Here is a 16,731-nt window from a genome sequence, read left to right on the forward strand (position 1 = left end):
AACTTGTACCATGTTTTCTCCCCATTCTCCGACCTATTTTTATCTTAACCGCCTTGCCGTAGTTTAGGCTGATGAGAAACAGTGACTACGGGAGTTATGAAATAGCTGGAATTATATGGATCTGATATGTGGTTGTGTGTTGAACAGGCAGGGTGGGTGTAAATGCAGAGCTCATGCAGCAATTGTGAGTCTTGAGAGAAAGTTGTCCGTCACAGCAAGGTTTGATTGATTTTTCATCCATGCATAGTTTAATATTATAATCATGCTGCATACACATACACAAAATATTCTATTTATTGATTTAGGATTGTTGTTGTTTTTTCCTAAATTTAGGACATTATTATTTATTATATTATTATTATTATTTTATTTATTTATATCCCACCCTTCTTCCAAGGCTGGGACTCATAAATCCCAGAGGTTTCCTGCTTTACAGTTCTTCATATTAATAACTTTGGGCCGGTACAGACAAGCCAAAATAAAGCTGCTTCGGGTCACTTTGGAAATTGCTGTTTAAATGATGCACGCGTCCTATGAGTCTGGAAGCCCACACCAAAGCCACACTCCAGTCCTTAGGACTAGAGCTTGGCTTGGCACGGCTTCTGGACTCTTAGGACGTGTGCATCATTTAAACAGCATACCTCCAAAGTGACCTGAAGCCGCTTTATTTTGGCTTGTCTGTAACGGGCCTTTGACACTCGAACATACCTTTTCAATCTCATCCTCATGTCACTCAGCTACATGCTTTACAAATTCAGATGGCCATCCCTTTTTTCACCTATGACATGTTGGAGATATAAACTACCATTTCCCATGTGTTCAAACAAGAAAATGGTTATTCTGACTATTAAACTGTGACGATAAACCAGAATTGTGAACCTGGATTGATTCAGTTTCTAAAACAGGACTGCAGTGAGGAAATTATCACACTACCTTTCGTCCCACACTAGATGCGGGATATAAATTTACATAGGCGGATTTTATTGTACACCCCTATGCCTGGGCAGTAGGCATCCTACACCCAATCCGCGAGCTTCTCCCACACCTTCAAAGAACGGGATTTAAGCTTTAGGGGCAATGCCTAGAGGTAAGCTGAACTTGACAGGCAGGAGAACCACTGATTCATGCCTTGCAGGAAGGCAACAAGTTGTACTAGGACTTACCTCTGAGTAAATATGCGTGGAATTGAGGTATTCATTCATATGCTTGGGTGAGGAATTGGCCCAGCTGGTAAGAATTGGAACTAGTCTGATTCAAACAGGCCTTGACCCTACTACTCTGATTTTTGGACTCTGATAATGTGCCTTAGTCCTGAAACTCTGCTGGAATATAGTCCAGAGATCCTTCCAATTTGAAATTTGTCCCCCTGACAGAGAGAAGTGGTTATACAGCAGAAGTTTTTGGTTGTTGTGTGTGTGTGTTGTTGTTGGTATTATATATATATATATGATCAAATGGCAGTATAAAATACTTTTAATAAACAACAGTTTGTGTGTGGACATGTGGTGCATATATGTGAACCTATCATAGGTTTTAATTGTCAAGATGTTCTTGGCTTACACATTGTGAACCGCTTAGAGACTGCTTAGTTCAGTATGAAGCCGTATAGAAATGTAAATACTATTGCTACGATTTGTTTAGAGATGGTTTGACTTTACCTTCCATGTTCTATGTTTCACCTGATTACAAAAGTTTACAATGATTAATTCCAAAAATGATCTCTGAGTACCCTTGTAGCTTATTCATAGCCTCCAACCTTTCATATATAAAAAACCAGGTGGCCCCAGCAACATCATTGTCGTCTAAATGGGGAAAAAATATGAATAGACGCCAGAGGATCTAGGAGAATCTGCACTAGTTGTTTTTGTTTGACTTTACAAGGAAGAGCAGATTCTGTGCCTCTCCCCCCAGAGTTGATTGAATTCAAACAACACTTTTGTACTTTGAACTCATTTTGCAGCGATAGACGTAAACTGGGGACAAAGCGAGACAGTGAGAGAAGGAGAGAGGAGCTGAGACATTTTTTAAAGCAGCTGGAAAAAGTGAGACGATGACAAAGGATTAACCAGTCCCTGTCCATTGCCAAATTGACAGTTGGAGAATAGGACTTACCAAATATCAAATAGGTTTATGACTGCATCCTCAATATGAGCCTACAATAGAAATGTGCTAAGCTCTGCTGGAAGCCTAACAAGGAGTTTTTCCATCCTGTCCAAAGTGGTTTTATTTTTGTTTTATAATTTTTTTATTTCTTTATTGTAGCATTGATAAGGAGTTGCTTCCGTAAGGAAAAATCCATAACCTAATTACCATTGTCAGTACAATAAACATGTCAGACTATTGAATCTGAAGAGTAGCCATTTCCTGATTCTCAGAGACTAGGGTCTTCTGTGGTTTCAATTTGTCGGATTCTTATAATGGGATCATTGCTTGACTTCACTCAAAATGAAGCATTTTACTGATTATTTTTTTGGAGGGGAGATAAAAAGAAAGTGGAGGGAGAGAAAAAAAACACCTACATGAAAATTCCATTTAGAGTTATTTCAAATCACTTTGAACAGTATGAGCCTGGGACCATAATCATTTCAGAACTCAAGAGCTGTTTGAATTTTTCAAAGAAAGGATTTCATTTAACTAACTCAGCTCTGCATCCCTTCAAACATCTAGATTTTTAAAGAGTCCTTCATCCTGGAACTAAATGCTATAAACTGGACGCAACTCAAAAATGCAACGCTCTTCACAATCAGCACTGTGAAATTTGGAGAGTTTTTCAACTTAAGTTGAGATTGCTCTGCAAGATAATGCTGATATTCCCCCCATTAACCTTCAGATTGTTCTTTCATCCAAACAACATTTGATGCTGAGTGGCATGATTCCCACTCCTCGCCCTGCCCTAATATTTGTTATTTTAATAGGAAAAGGACAAAGAAAAAGGATGAGCCGCATGGTACTTTTCTTTCCACTGCAGCCTATATGTCTGCTTTTCATTAAAACAAACCAATCATGGCTATTCTATCTCCTTTTCTCAACTTTTAAGAGCAAGAATGTTTTCCTTCTTTCTGAACAATCTTGTGTCAAAGGTGGCAATATCCTAGGGTAGCTCACAGGTGTCACTCACCACCGTTTCTGGCCCTGCAGAACCTCTCATTTCCTGACAGATAAACTACATGCACAGCCATCCACCACCCCTATTTGTTTCAGTGTTCCCTTTCCAAGAGCTAGTAGGTTATAGTGGTTTGAGTGTTTGACTACAACCCTAGGGACCAGGGTTCAATTCCCAACATGGCCATGAAACCACTGGATGACCTTGAGCAAGTCAACATGCTCTCAGCTTCAGAGGAAGGCAAGTGGCAGCCTCTCTTAAACAAAATCTGCCAAGAAAACCCCATTGATAGGTTCTCCTTAGGGTTGCCATAAGTCTGAAATAACTTGAAGGCACACAACAACAACAAAACTCCCTTTCCATCTTTGGAAAGGCTTTGAATGCTCCGAAATCACCTGCTGCCAAAGATGGGACAGTTTGCTAACCACCCGTGGCCCTCTCTTCTTGGAGGGAGGTTAAAGTTAACAAATATCTTAAAGCCACCACACATCCTGTATGATTTTGGAAGCTAAGCAGGGTCAGCCCGGTTGGTACTTGGATGGGGTGACCACCATCAGTACCAGGTGCTATAGGCTGTATTTCAGAGGAACAAACTGGCAAAGCCACTTCTGAGTAATCCTTGCTAAGAAATCCCTATGAAATTCATGGGGTTGCCATGTCGGCAGGCACATGCACACACAAAAGTGAAACACAGTAACATCCCATATCCACAAATCAGTGATACCTTTAATTAGGACAACCAAAATGCACAAAATACATGTTGCAAGTTTTGGAACTTCAAAAGCTTACATCATGTATTTTGTGCATTTTGGTTGTTTCTAATAAAGGTATCGCGGTTTTGTGGATTTTGGATTATTGTACTTGTTGTACGTTTCCTAAGTTAAACAGTAAGCCAGGTAGCAGGCATTCACCAACAAAAGAGGAGGATGCTCATAGGAACTTGTTCCAACTGTACTCAATTGTTTATTTCTCGTGGCAACTGACAATGACCTTATAGCCACTCCAGTGCCACCCACCAGTAAAGTCTGGGCTCTATATATAAAATTAGGCACAGGATGATTTGCATGAACATTCTGTAAAAAAAAATTAGTAATTTTTAAAAAAAGTTTTAGTATAGGCACCAGAAGTCAGTACTCTCTTTCCAAAAGATAGTGACTTTTTATGTCTCAAGGCATGCATATTGCCATGCAAATCTATATAGCAGTGTTCTGTCTTCAGTCAGACTTCCTTCCTAACTTTCCCTGAGAGATGCCGAGTATGTTGATTTTAACCCATCACACCCACCCACTTCACCCCCATGCTTGCTTTTGGACATATGACATACTTCCAGGGAAAAAGGATGCTTGTGGGACACTAGGACATACATCTGTATCCTGCAAGTTTCAAAAATAATTTAAAAGCTGTGTGACGTGCAAGAGGCATTCAAACATGTATATCCAGTCTTCAAACACTACATTTTTAAGAGGAAAAGACCATGTTTGGTTTTGATTATAATGGTACTTAGAAATTCCTTTGTTTAAGTGTTTTTGTTCCTCATGACTAGTCGAGCAATGTTTTCACATATTTGGGTAGCTAAGATAAAGAAGTATGATTGGTTGTGCAGTAGGTTTACATAGAAACTAAAAACATATCTCCCTCTGTCTCTCTCAAACACCTATATGGAACACAATGTTTTATATTGGATTCCTGGTCTCATCTAACCCCTGAACTATTTGCTTCTGCGGCAAACAGCTGCTTTGCTGTGTGAGGGAGGTTAATGCAGTAGATGGTATTCATAAAGAGCTGTGCATTGACACACAAAGTGTTTTTCATGAACACAATTTAGGGGGATTTGGTGATTTTCCATTCCAGCAGTAGCCCCTCAAATCTCAAAGAGTGCTGTTCCAGAGAGTCCTTTGACCTTTTGGGGAGGTTTGGAAGATCTGTGACTCGAGTACTTGTATGTATTACCATTGCCACCCATAAGCTTTGTGGATTATATTACATGAAGATAGGAATACGTATGGGCAGCGTATTCCAAAGGGCTGGGGCAGCTGTGGTAAAGGCCCTTCTAGAAGTAGAAGCTAGCCTAGCCCCAGGCACCTTCAGTAGTTGCTGCCCAGATGTTCTGAGGGTGCGAGGCAGATTGTACGGGGAGAGGCGGTCCTTTAGGAATCCTGGACCCAAGCCATTTAGGGCTTTATAGGTAATAACCAATGTTTTCTCCCCATTCTCAGCCCTATTTTTATCTTAACAAGCCTATGCAGTAGTTTAGGCTGAGAAACAGTGACTACAGGAGTTATGAAATAGCTAGGAATATATATGGATCTGATATGTGTTTGTGTGTTGAACAGGCAGGGTGGGTGTAAATGCAGAGCTCATGCAGCAATTGTGAGTCTTGAGAGAAAGTTGTCAGTCACAGCAAGGTTTGATTGATTTTGCATCCATGCATAGTTTAATATTATAATCATGCTGCATACACATACACAAAATATTCTATTTATTGATTTAGGATTGTTGTTGTTGTTTCCTAAATTTAGGACATTATTATTATTATTATTATTATTATTATTATTATTATTATTATTAATATTATTATTATTATTATTATATTTATATCCCACCCTTCTTCCAAGGCTGGGACTCATAAATCCAGAGGTTTCCCTGCTTTACAGTTCTTCATATTAATAACTTTGGGCCGGTACAGACAAGCCAAAATAAAGCTGCTTCGGGTCACTTTGGAAATATGCTGTTTAAATGATGCACGCGTCCTATGAGTCTGGAAGCCACACCAAAACCACACTCCAATCCTTAGGACTAGAGCTTGGCTTTGGCACGGCTTCTGGACTCTTAGGACGTGTGCATCATTTAAACAGCATACCTCCAAAGTGACCTGAAGCAGCTTTATTTTGGCTTGTCTGTACAGGGCCTTTGACACTCGAACATACCTTTTCAATCTCATCCTCATGTCACTCAGCTACATGCTTTACAAATTCAGATGGCCATCCCTTTTTTCACCTATGACATGTTGGAAGATATAAAACTACCATTTCCCAATGTGTTCAAACAAGAAAATGGGTATATTCTGACTATAAACTGTGACGATAAACCAGAATTGTGAACCTGGATTTGATTTCAGTTTCTAAAACAGGACTGCAGTGAGGAAATTATCACACTACCTTTCGTCCCACACTAGATGCGGGATATAAATTTACATAGGCGGATTTTATTGTACACCCCTATGCCTGGGCAGTAGGCATCCTATACCCAATCCAAGCTTCTCCCACACCTTCAAAGAACGGGATTTAAGCTTTAGGGGCACTGCATAGAGGTAAGCTGAACTTGACAGGCAGGAGAACCACTGATTCATGCCTTGCAGGAAGGCAACAAGTTGTACTAGGACTTACCTCTGAGTAGATATGCGTGGAATTGAGGTATCGTTCATATGCTTGGTGAGGAATTGGCCCAGCTGGTAAGAATTGGAACTAGTCTGATTCAAACAGGCCTTGACCCTACTTACTCTGATTTTGGACTCTGATAATGTGCCCTTAGTCCTGAAACTCTGCTGGAATATAGTCCAGAGATCCTTCCCAATTTGAAATTTGTCCCCCTGACAGAGAAGAGGGTTATACAGCAGAAGGGTTTTTGTTGTTGGTATATATATATATATATATATATATATATATATATATATATATATATATGATCAAATGGCAGTATAAAATACTTTTAATAAACAACAGTTTGTGTGTGGACATGTGGTGCATATATGTGAACCTATCATAGGGTTTTAATTGTCAAGATGTTCTTGGCTTACACATTGTGAACCGCTTAGAGACTGCTTAGTTCAGTATGAAGCCGTATAGAAATGTAAATACTATTGCTACGATTTGTTTAGAGATGGTTTGACTTTACCTTCCATGTTCTATGTTTCACCTGATTAACAAAAGTTTACAATGATTAATTCCAAAAATGATCTCTGAATACCTTGTAGCTTATTCATAGCCTCCAACATTTCATATATAAAAACCAGGTGGCCAAGCAACATCATTGTCGTCTAAATGGGGAAAAAATATTAATGAAGAAAGCCAGAGGATCTAGGAGAATCTGCACTAGTTTGTTTTTGTTTGACTTTACAAGGAAGAGCAAGATTCTGTGCCTCTCCCCCCAGAGTTGATTGAATTCAAACTACTTTTGTACTTTGAACTCATTTTACAGCGATAGACGTAAACTGGGGACAAAGGCAGACAGTGGGAGAAGGAGAGAGGAGCTGAGACATTTTTAAAGCAGCTGAAAAAGTGAGACGATGACAAAGGATTAACCAGTCCCTGTCCATGCCAAATTGGACAGTTGGAGAATAGGACTTACCAAATATCAAATAGGTTTATGACTGCATCCTCAATATGAGCCTACAATAGAAATGTGCTAAGCTCTGCTGGAAGCCTAACAGGAGTTTTTCCATCCTGTCCAAAGTGGTTTTATTTTTGTTTTATAATTTTTTTTTATTTCTTTATTGTAGCATTGATAAGGAGTTGCTTCAGTAAGGAAAATCCATAACTTAATTACCATTTGACAGTACAATAAAATGTCAGACTATTGAATCTGAAGAAGTAGCCATTTCCTGATTCTCAGAGACTAGGGTCTTCTGTGGTTTCTAATTTGTCGGATTCTTATAATGGATCATTGCTTGACTTCACTCAAAATGAAGCATTTACTGATTATTTTTTTGGAGGGGAGATAAAAAAGAAGTGGAGGGAGAGAAAAAAACACCTACATGAAAATTCCATTTAGAGTTATTTCAAATCACTTTGAACAGTATGAGCCTGGGACCATAATCATTTCAGAACTCAAGAGCTGTTTGAATTTTTCAAAGAAAGGATTTCATTTAACTAACTCAGCTCTGCATCCCTTCAAACATCTAGATTTTTAAAGAGTCCTTCATCCTGGAACTAAATGCTATAACTGGACGCAACTCAAAAATGCAACGCTCTTCACAATCAGCACTGTGAAATTTGGAGAGTTTTTCAACTTAAGTTGAGATTGCTCTGCAAGATAATGCTGATATTCCCCCCCATTAACCTTCAGATTGTTCTTTCATCCAAACAACATTTGATGCTGAGTGGCATGATTCCCACTCCTCGCCCTGCCCTAAATATTTGTTATTTTTAATAGGAAAAGGACAAAGAAAAAGGATGAAGCAGCATGGTACTTTTCTTTCCAACTGCAGCCTATATGTCTGCTTTTCATTAAAAACAAACCAATCATGGCTATTCTATCTCCTTTTCTCAACTTTTAAGAGCAAGAATGTTTTCCTTCTTTCTGAACAAATCTTTGTGTCAAAGGTGAGCAATATCCTAGGGTAGCTCACAGGTGTCACTCACCACCGTTTCTGGCCCTGCAGAACCTCTCATTTCCTGACAGATAAACTACATGCACAGCCATCACCACCCCTATTTGTTTCAGTGTTCCCTTTCCAAGAGCTAGTAGGTTATAGTGGTTTGAGTGTTTGACTACAACCCTAGGGACCAGGGTTCAATTCCCAACATGGCCATGAAACCCACTGGATGACCTTGAGCAAGTCACATGCTCTCAGCTTCAGAGGAAGGCAGTGGCAGCCTCCTCTTAACAAATCTTGCCAAGAAAACCCCATTGATAGGTTCTCCTTAGGGTTGCCATAAGTCTGAAACAACTTGAAGGCACACAACAACAAAACTCCCTTTCCATCTTTGGAAAGGGCTTTGAATGCTCCGAAATCACCTGCTGCAAAGATGGGACAGATTTTGCTAACCACCCGTGGCCCCTCTCTTCTTGGAGGGAGGTAAAAGTTAACAAAATATCTTAAAGCCACCACATCCTGTATGATTTTGGAAGCTAAGCAGGGTCAGCCCCGGTTGGTACTTGGATGGGTGACCACCAATCAGTACCAGGTGCTATAGGCTGTATTTCAGAGGAACAAACTGGCAAAGCCACTTCTGAGTAATCCTTGCCTAAGAAATCCCTATGAAATTCATGGGGTTGCCATGTCGGCAGGCACATGCACACACAAAAGTGAAACACAGTAACATCCAATATCCACAAATCAGTGATACCTTTAATTAGGACAACCAAAATGCACAAAATACATGTTGCAAGTTTTGGAACTTCAAAAGCTTACATCATGTATTTTGTGCATTTTGGTTGGTCTAATAAAGGTATCGCGGTTTTGTGGATTTTGGATTATTGTACTTTGTTGTACGTTTCCTAAACGTTAAACAGTAAGCCAGGTAGCAGGCATTCCAACAAAAAGAGGAGGATGCTCATAGGAACTTGTTCCAACTGTTACTCAATTGTTTATTTCTCGTGGCAACTGACAATGACCTTATAGCCACTCCAGTGCACCCCACCAGTAAAGTCTGGGCTATATATATAAAATTAGGCACAGGATGAATTTGCATGAACATTTGTAAAAAAAAATTAGTAAATTTTTAAAAAAAGTTTTAGTATAGGCACCAGAAGTCAGTACTCTCTTTCACAAAGATAGTGACTTTTTATGTCTCAAGGCATGCATATTTGCCATGCAAATCTATATAGCAGTGTTCTGTCTTCAGTCAGACTTCCTTCATACTTTCCCTGAGAGAATGCCGAGTATGTTGATTTAACCCATCCACCCACCCACTTCACCCCCATGCTTGCTTTTGGACATATGACATACTTCCAGGAAAAAGGATGCTTGTGGGACACTAGAGACATACAATCTGTATCCTGCAAGTTTCAAAAATAATTTAAAAGCTTGTGACGTGCAAGAGGCATTCAAACATGTATATCCAGTCTTCAAACACTACATTTTTAAGAGGAAAAGACATGTTTGGTTTTGATTATAATGGTACTTAAGAAATTCATTTGTTTAAGTGTTTGTTCCTCATGACTAGTCGAGCAAATGTTTTCACATATTTTGGGTAGCTAAGATAAAGAAGTATGATTGGTTGTGCAGTAGGTTTACATAGAAACTAAAAACATATCTCCCTCTGTCTCTCTCAAACACCTATATGGAACACAATGTTTTATATTGGATTCCTGGTCTCATCTAACCCCTGAACTATTTGCTTCTGCGGCAAACAGCTGCTTTGCTGTGTGAGGGAGGTTAATGCAGTAGATGGTATTCATAAAGAGCTGTGCATTGACACACAAAGTGTTTTCATGAACACAATTTAGGGGGATTTGGTGATTTTCCATTCCAGCAGTAGCCCCTCAAATATCAAAGAGTGCTGTTCCAGAGAGTCCTTTGACCTTTTGGGGAGGTTTGGAAGATCTGTGACTAGATACTTGTATGTATGTACCATTGCCACCCATAGCTTTGTGGATTCATATTAACATGAAGATAGGAATACCGGTCAGTGGGATAGTTTATTGCCTTCAGCTGTGAGGAGGAGGAAGGGGGATTAAAATATTACAACAAATGGACACAGAACAAATACCTGTTCATAGGTTTTGAAACTTACAAGCGCAAGTATTCACAGGGCTCTTGTAGTATCTTTGAGACTGGGAAAAAGAACACTGAGAGAAAGAAGTTGGTAGCATAAGCTTTTTTGAGACTTAGGTCTTCTCCATCACAAGCATGGAGTGAAGTGTCATGCATGTGATGAAGTAGATTTAAGTCTACAAAAGTTTATGTTACCAACATCTTTCTCTCAGTTAGGTCCAATCCATGTGGTGGAGTCTCCTTCTTTGGGGGGGTTTTAAACAGAGGCTGGATGGCCATCTGTCAGGAGTGCTTTGACTGTGAAATTCTGTTTAGAGAAAGAAGAGGGAAAAAGATGATGAGATACAAGAAGTTTATTCAGGTTTAGTCATTCTGTGGTATAGAAGAAGATCATTTTGCTAGGTGGAGCTTTTTCACCTTTTTCTGACAACCTGTTGTGAAACAAAAAGAAAACCCCAAAACTGTTTTTACATTATTGTATTAAATACAAAGGGAGCCAAGTGAACTTTACATCTGGTTCCCCTAAAGAGAAATTGTAAATGTTTATGTGGAGGACAAGCAGTTGGAAACTATTATGGTTTTCACTGTGCGTGAGAATTCCATGTCTGATTGCACACACAAGGGTAAATACCTCTGACCATTTTCCTCACAAATCATCTGTGTAGGAAAAAACAGTTACACCTGCCACACCTGTTGGATCACATTGCTGAATCAGGGCATGAGACATTAGGATCAATAGTTATATTTAAATTCTCTGCATCTTTCTCCCTCTGTTGTTCTGTCTTTAGGTGGACCTTGGCCTTCTCCGCTTTGTTTCTGCCATTGGGACCCAGGGAGCCATCTCAAAAGAGACCAAGAAAAAATATTTTTTGAAAACATATCGAGTGGATGTCAGCTCTAATGGAGAAGACTGGATTTCTGTTAAAGATGGAAATAATAAACCTTTGGTAAGGATTTTCATCCATGCAGTGCTCTTAACTACCCATGGGCTTCTAAAGTACTTTATGCTTAAAATCATTTATTCTTTCTAAAGAAAACCATTATTCATTTTGTTATATATAAAAATGAACAAAAAGCTCCCAAACGTTTGTAAGACAAGGTGACAGAATATTGAAATATTGATAGTTTTTTCCTCACATTAGATGTTTCACAGTATTTCCCCAGTAGGTTTTCTTTCCTTTAAAATAAACACTTGCTACATCAGACTTGGCTAGACTGTATGTACAAAGGTAAAATAACCAATTGTTGCAGGCTAGGAAATGGCAAATACCATTGGGGCTAGCATCCTATTAGATACAGCCTAAAACAAAGAAGCTCCCTGTCACAGCCATTCCATGCTTTATAGGGAACAGACAGGACTGCAGAAGCGTCTTCTTCTAGCCAGAAGTGAAATGATGAAAACAACATTGAGATCTACTGGAGTCCTCTGTTGGGGGGTGGGTTCCCCCCCCCATATATTTATACAGTTGGCCTTCCACATTTGCATCTTTGACTTTTGTCGATGCTGTTTTGATTAATACTGTATGTTTTCACTAGGAATCTCTTGGTCCTCTAGAGCCACTCTGCCAGAAGCTGACCACAGAGTTGTGCTAGAGAACCTATAAGTTCCTAGAGCAAATTCTTCTCTAGGCATTTGTAGGTTCTGCAGCATGATTCTGTAATCAACATCTGGCAGATGTTGACCACAGAGTTGCACTGGAGGACCTTGAGATTCCTAGAGAAGTGTTCTCTCAGGTAAAAATGTGTGATTTACAAATTGTAAGCCACTCTGATAGCCTTGGCTGAATATATTATTATTATTATTATTATTATTATTATTATTAAAAGAATAATGTTTTGCTTTGTTTTTATTTGTGGTTTTTCACATTCACAGGGTCCTTCACCCCTAACCCCAGCAAATGTGGAGGGACACTGTAGTGTTTTGTTGTTTTGCCTTCTCTTGGGCATTTGGAACTTTGGCTTAATCATTTCTATTCCTTCTTCTGTTTGTCTTCCTGCATCATTACCCTAGTTGTAGTCTATAATTCTTGCATTGCATCGGTGGCTTCATCACAACTGGCAGGAATGAAGTTGAAGGAAGAGAATGCTGAGCCATCTAAATTGGAAGGAAGAAATCCTGAGTACCATTGGAATGATGGGGGGGGGGGGGAATCAAGTATCTATGGTGTGGATAAATACAGTTATAGCCCATCCTTAACTGACTGACCAGTCTCTAAACAGCTTGGCTATAGCTTGTTCAAGCATGAACCCATTCTTACTTAGACAATAGTCAAGGCCTGGATAGATTGATTTTGGAAGCTAATATTGCATATGGCATCTCTCACCCTCCCACTAATATAAATTTCAGCCCGCCCTCCCCCCTTTTACTGGTACAGCTGAGTCCTGGCTCTCTGTCTTGGTGTAATAGATTCAAGACTACTCTGTACTGCACTGTAAACATAGCAGCAGTGCACAGTTTTAGCATGGTGGAGGAAAACTACAGTCAGTTTCTGGACTATAGACATTGTCAGTTGTGATTATAGCACTCATGTCAAGATGTGACAATGTGTAATTTTGATACCATGGTGGTTTTATAGTGTGTTATAGAATATTAGCTGCTGGGAAGGAATGGCAGAAAAGGACAATTATGTGCACGCTCTGCCATGGTCTTCCCAGAGGCATCTAGATAATTACTTTGCAAAACAGGATGCCAGACTAGATTATTAGTCTGACCCAACAAAGCTTTTCATTATATATAATTTCAATTATTTTAATTATACATTTGAATGTAAAACTCTCTCAAGGTAGTGTGCAAGAGTAAAATAAAATAAAACAAATCAATAAAACAATAAATATTGTTTTAAATAAATAAATAAAACATTAAATATAATGTAAACACTATAAAACAAATGGAAAAATAGGATTAACCAATAAGCAGTGAAAATAATTAAGGAGATACTTTTCTTGAAAACTGACAAATGGGGGAGGCTGATGAACTTCAAAATGGAAATTAATTCCAGATAAGTGAGGCCATCACTAAAAAGGCCCTTTCCGTTGAAGTCAGCAGGTTAACCACCTCTGACAACAGCAAGTGAGAAAACCTGTGCTGATGTCCTCAAAGAGTGATCTCAGAAAGAGTTTTGAACCTTTATGTTTTTATTTTCAGAAGAAAGTTTATTGGGATTCAGAATACAGTCATGACTATCATTTATTTTGTGAACTGCCAATGGGTTAAAAGGCAGGACAGAGATGAATGATACTGAAAGATAAAAACCTGCATAAACACACACATGGAAGTTATAAAAAGAGACAGAAGACATAACCTAGCTTTGAGTATTTCATAGCTATATGACTAGGTATAGTAGTAGTCCTCAATAGATTAGATGTGAGCAGAGCTTCAGAAAGGTGGGTTTTTGTTTTTGTTTTTAGAATACTGTTCCCTGAATATGAGTCAACAGTGTGATACTGCAGCCAAAAAAGCTAATGCGATTCTAGACTGCATAAATAGAGGTAAAGTGTTTAGATCAAGGGAAGTATTGGTACCACTGCATTCTGTTTTGGTCAGGCCTCACCTGGAATGCTCTGTCCAGTTCTGGACCCCACAGTTCAAAAAAGATGTTGACAAGCTGGAGGAGAGTGACCAAAATGGTGAAAGGTTTGGAAACCATGTCCACAGAGACTTAGATAGCTGGGTATGTTTAGCCTGGAGAAGAGATATGATAGCCCTGTTTAAATATTTGAAGGGATGCCATACTGAAGGTGGAGCAAATTTGTTTTCTGCAGCTCCAGACTCGTAGGACCCAGAGCAATGAGATTCCACCTCAACATTAGAAAGAATTTCCTGACAGTAAAAGCTATTTGACAGTGGAACACATTCCTTTGGCATGTGCTGGAGTCTCCTTCTTTGGGGCTTTTTAAACAGATGCTGGATGGCCATCTGTTGGGAGTGCTTTGATTGTGAAATTCTGTTTAGAGAAAGAACAAGAGGGAAAAGGATGATGAGATACAAGAAGTTTCTTCAGGTTTAGTCACTCTGTGGTACAGGAGAAGATCATTTTGCTGGGTGGAGCTTTTTCACCCTTTTAAAGAGAAAATGATGAGATCACCCAAATTAGTGAAGGAGAAAAACAGGTATATATGGTGAATTGTTTGAACGAGGTTCTTGGGTACAGATTCCTGACATGAAAAAGAGTACTGAGTTATGAGAGCTGACGGTTAGCTAGGATAGTGCCAATTCACAAAGTTAGTCCAATTGGAAATACAGTCATCCCTTCTGATTCGTGGGGTATCCGTTTTGGACCACCATCACCCCATGAATAGGAAAAATTGTGATTATTGGAGCCTTGTTTTTAATGGCTGTACGCGCCATTTTGCCCCTCCTGGCTTCCCATCTGCGGAAATTTCAGATCACAAACGGGAAGTAAGTGAATCTGGACGGACGCCTCTACAGTACTTTTCATATCACACAGGGTTTTGCTGTATGTATTGTTTTATTAAGAGGGGGATTTGCTTCAAATAAAAGACCCTGGTACACTAAAGATCTTCACCAGATGAAGCGGGCTGTGCAACGACTAGAGTGCCACTGGCGGAAACATGGGAACTTATCTGACAAGACTCTCCATGAGAAGATGTTGCGTTCCTACAGAGAAGCAATCGATGCAGCAAAGAATTTGTTCTGTGCTGCACGGATTGCATCGGCAGAGTCTCATCCTGCAGAGCTGTTCAGGGTGGTTAGGGAATTAACTCAACCCCCGACCACCCTGAACCCTTTATTAAAGCCAACTATAGCCTGTTGTGATGCCTTTAATGACTTTTTTGCCGATAAAATCTCTCAGATAAGGGCTGATCTTGATGCCAGCCTTTTGACAGAATCTATTGCAGAGGCATCCAGTGACTCTGGAAACAAGGTTATTCTGGATTGCTTTGAGTTTGTTAGTACCGAGGACGTGGACAAGCTCCTTGGTCAGGTGAAAAGGATGACTTGTCCTCTCGACCCTTGTCGTTCTTGGTTGACCATTCAGGGGGGAGATGCTATAAAAACTGCGTTACATCTTATAGTAAATGCATCTCTTCGGGAAGGTGTATTTCCACTGTCCCCAAAACAGGCAGTGGTAAAACCTCTTTTGAAGAGACCCTCTCTTGATCCTTTGTTAATGAGTAACTACAGACCGGTCTCCTTATTACCATTTTTGGGCAAGGTGATTGAGAGGGCACTCACCTTTCAGCTCCAAGCAGTCTTGGATGAAGCCGATTATCTAGACCCATTTCAAACCGGCTTCAGAGTGGGACACGGAGTCGAGACTGCCATGGTCGCCTTAGTCGACGATCCCCGTCTAGGCATTGACAGGGGAAATGTGTCCCTGTTAGTGCTTTTGGATATCTCAGCGGCCTTCGATACCATCGACCATGGTATCCTTCTGGAACGCCTGGAGAGTTGGGTATTGGGGGCACTGCGCTCCAGTGGTTCCGGTCCTACCTCTCAGGAAGGTTCCAGTCAGTGAGGCTGGGGGATAGTTGCTCTCATAAAAGGGAGCTGACATCTGGTGTTCCTCAGGGCGCCATCCTATCCCCCACGCTATTTAACATTTACATGAAGCTGCTGGGAGAGATCATCTGAAAGCATGGAGCACGGTATTATCAGTACGCTGATGACACCCAGATCTATCTCTCCATGTCTCCGACTGATACAGTGACTAAGGATGGCACCTCCCCTCTGGATGCCTGCCTGGAGTCAGTAATGGGCTGGATGAGGAAAAACAAACTCAAGCTGAATCCAGAGAAAACAGAGGTACTCGTGATAGGTACCCCTAATCCAGATAGGGAAATTTGCCACCCTATCCTTGATGGGGTTATGCTTCCCCTAAATGATAAAGTTCGCAGTTTGGGAGTACTCCTGGACTCATCTCTACAGTTGTCATCTCAAGTAGATGCGATGGCCAGGAGTGCTTGGTAGCAGCTTCGGCTGATACGCCAACTGCGTCCATGTTCGAAAGGACCTTGAAACTGTAGTAAATGCACTGGTAACCTCTCATTTGGATTTCTGTAATGCGCTCTACATGGGGCTACCTTTGTACCAGGTTTGGAAGCTTCAATTAGTTCAGAATGCTGCAGCCAGATTGGTTATGGGTACTTCAAGATCGGACCATATAACACCTACATTAAAATCTCTCCACTGGCTGCCTATTAGCTTCCGGACGCAATACAAAGTGTT

The 16,731-nt window shown here is 40.1% G+C and overlaps 1 protein-coding gene across 3 annotated transcripts in view; it reads left to right on the forward strand.

The window, feature by feature from the left end:
* NRP1 (neuropilin 1) overlaps positions 1-16,731 on the forward strand; it is a 168,995-nt gene that overhangs the window by 112,020 nt on the left and 40,244 nt on the right. For all 3 annotated transcript variants that reach the window (XR_006104564.1, XM_042474180.1, XM_042474181.1), the window contains exon 7: positions 11,330-11,488. Coding sequence is in view for 2 of the 3 variants with exons in the window: in XM_042474180.1 (XP_042330114.1) it covers positions 11,330-11,488 (159 nt within the window). In the remaining variant the exon portion in view is untranslated. The remainder of the gene's footprint in view (positions 1-11,329; positions 11,489-16,731) is intronic.

Source organism: Sceloporus undulatus, chromosome 6 (assembly GCF_019175285.1).
Source record: "Sceloporus undulatus isolate JIND9_A2432 ecotype Alabama chromosome 6, SceUnd_v1.1, whole genome shotgun sequence".
NCBI lineage: Eukaryota > Metazoa > Chordata > Lepidosauria > Squamata > Phrynosomatidae > Sceloporus > Sceloporus undulatus.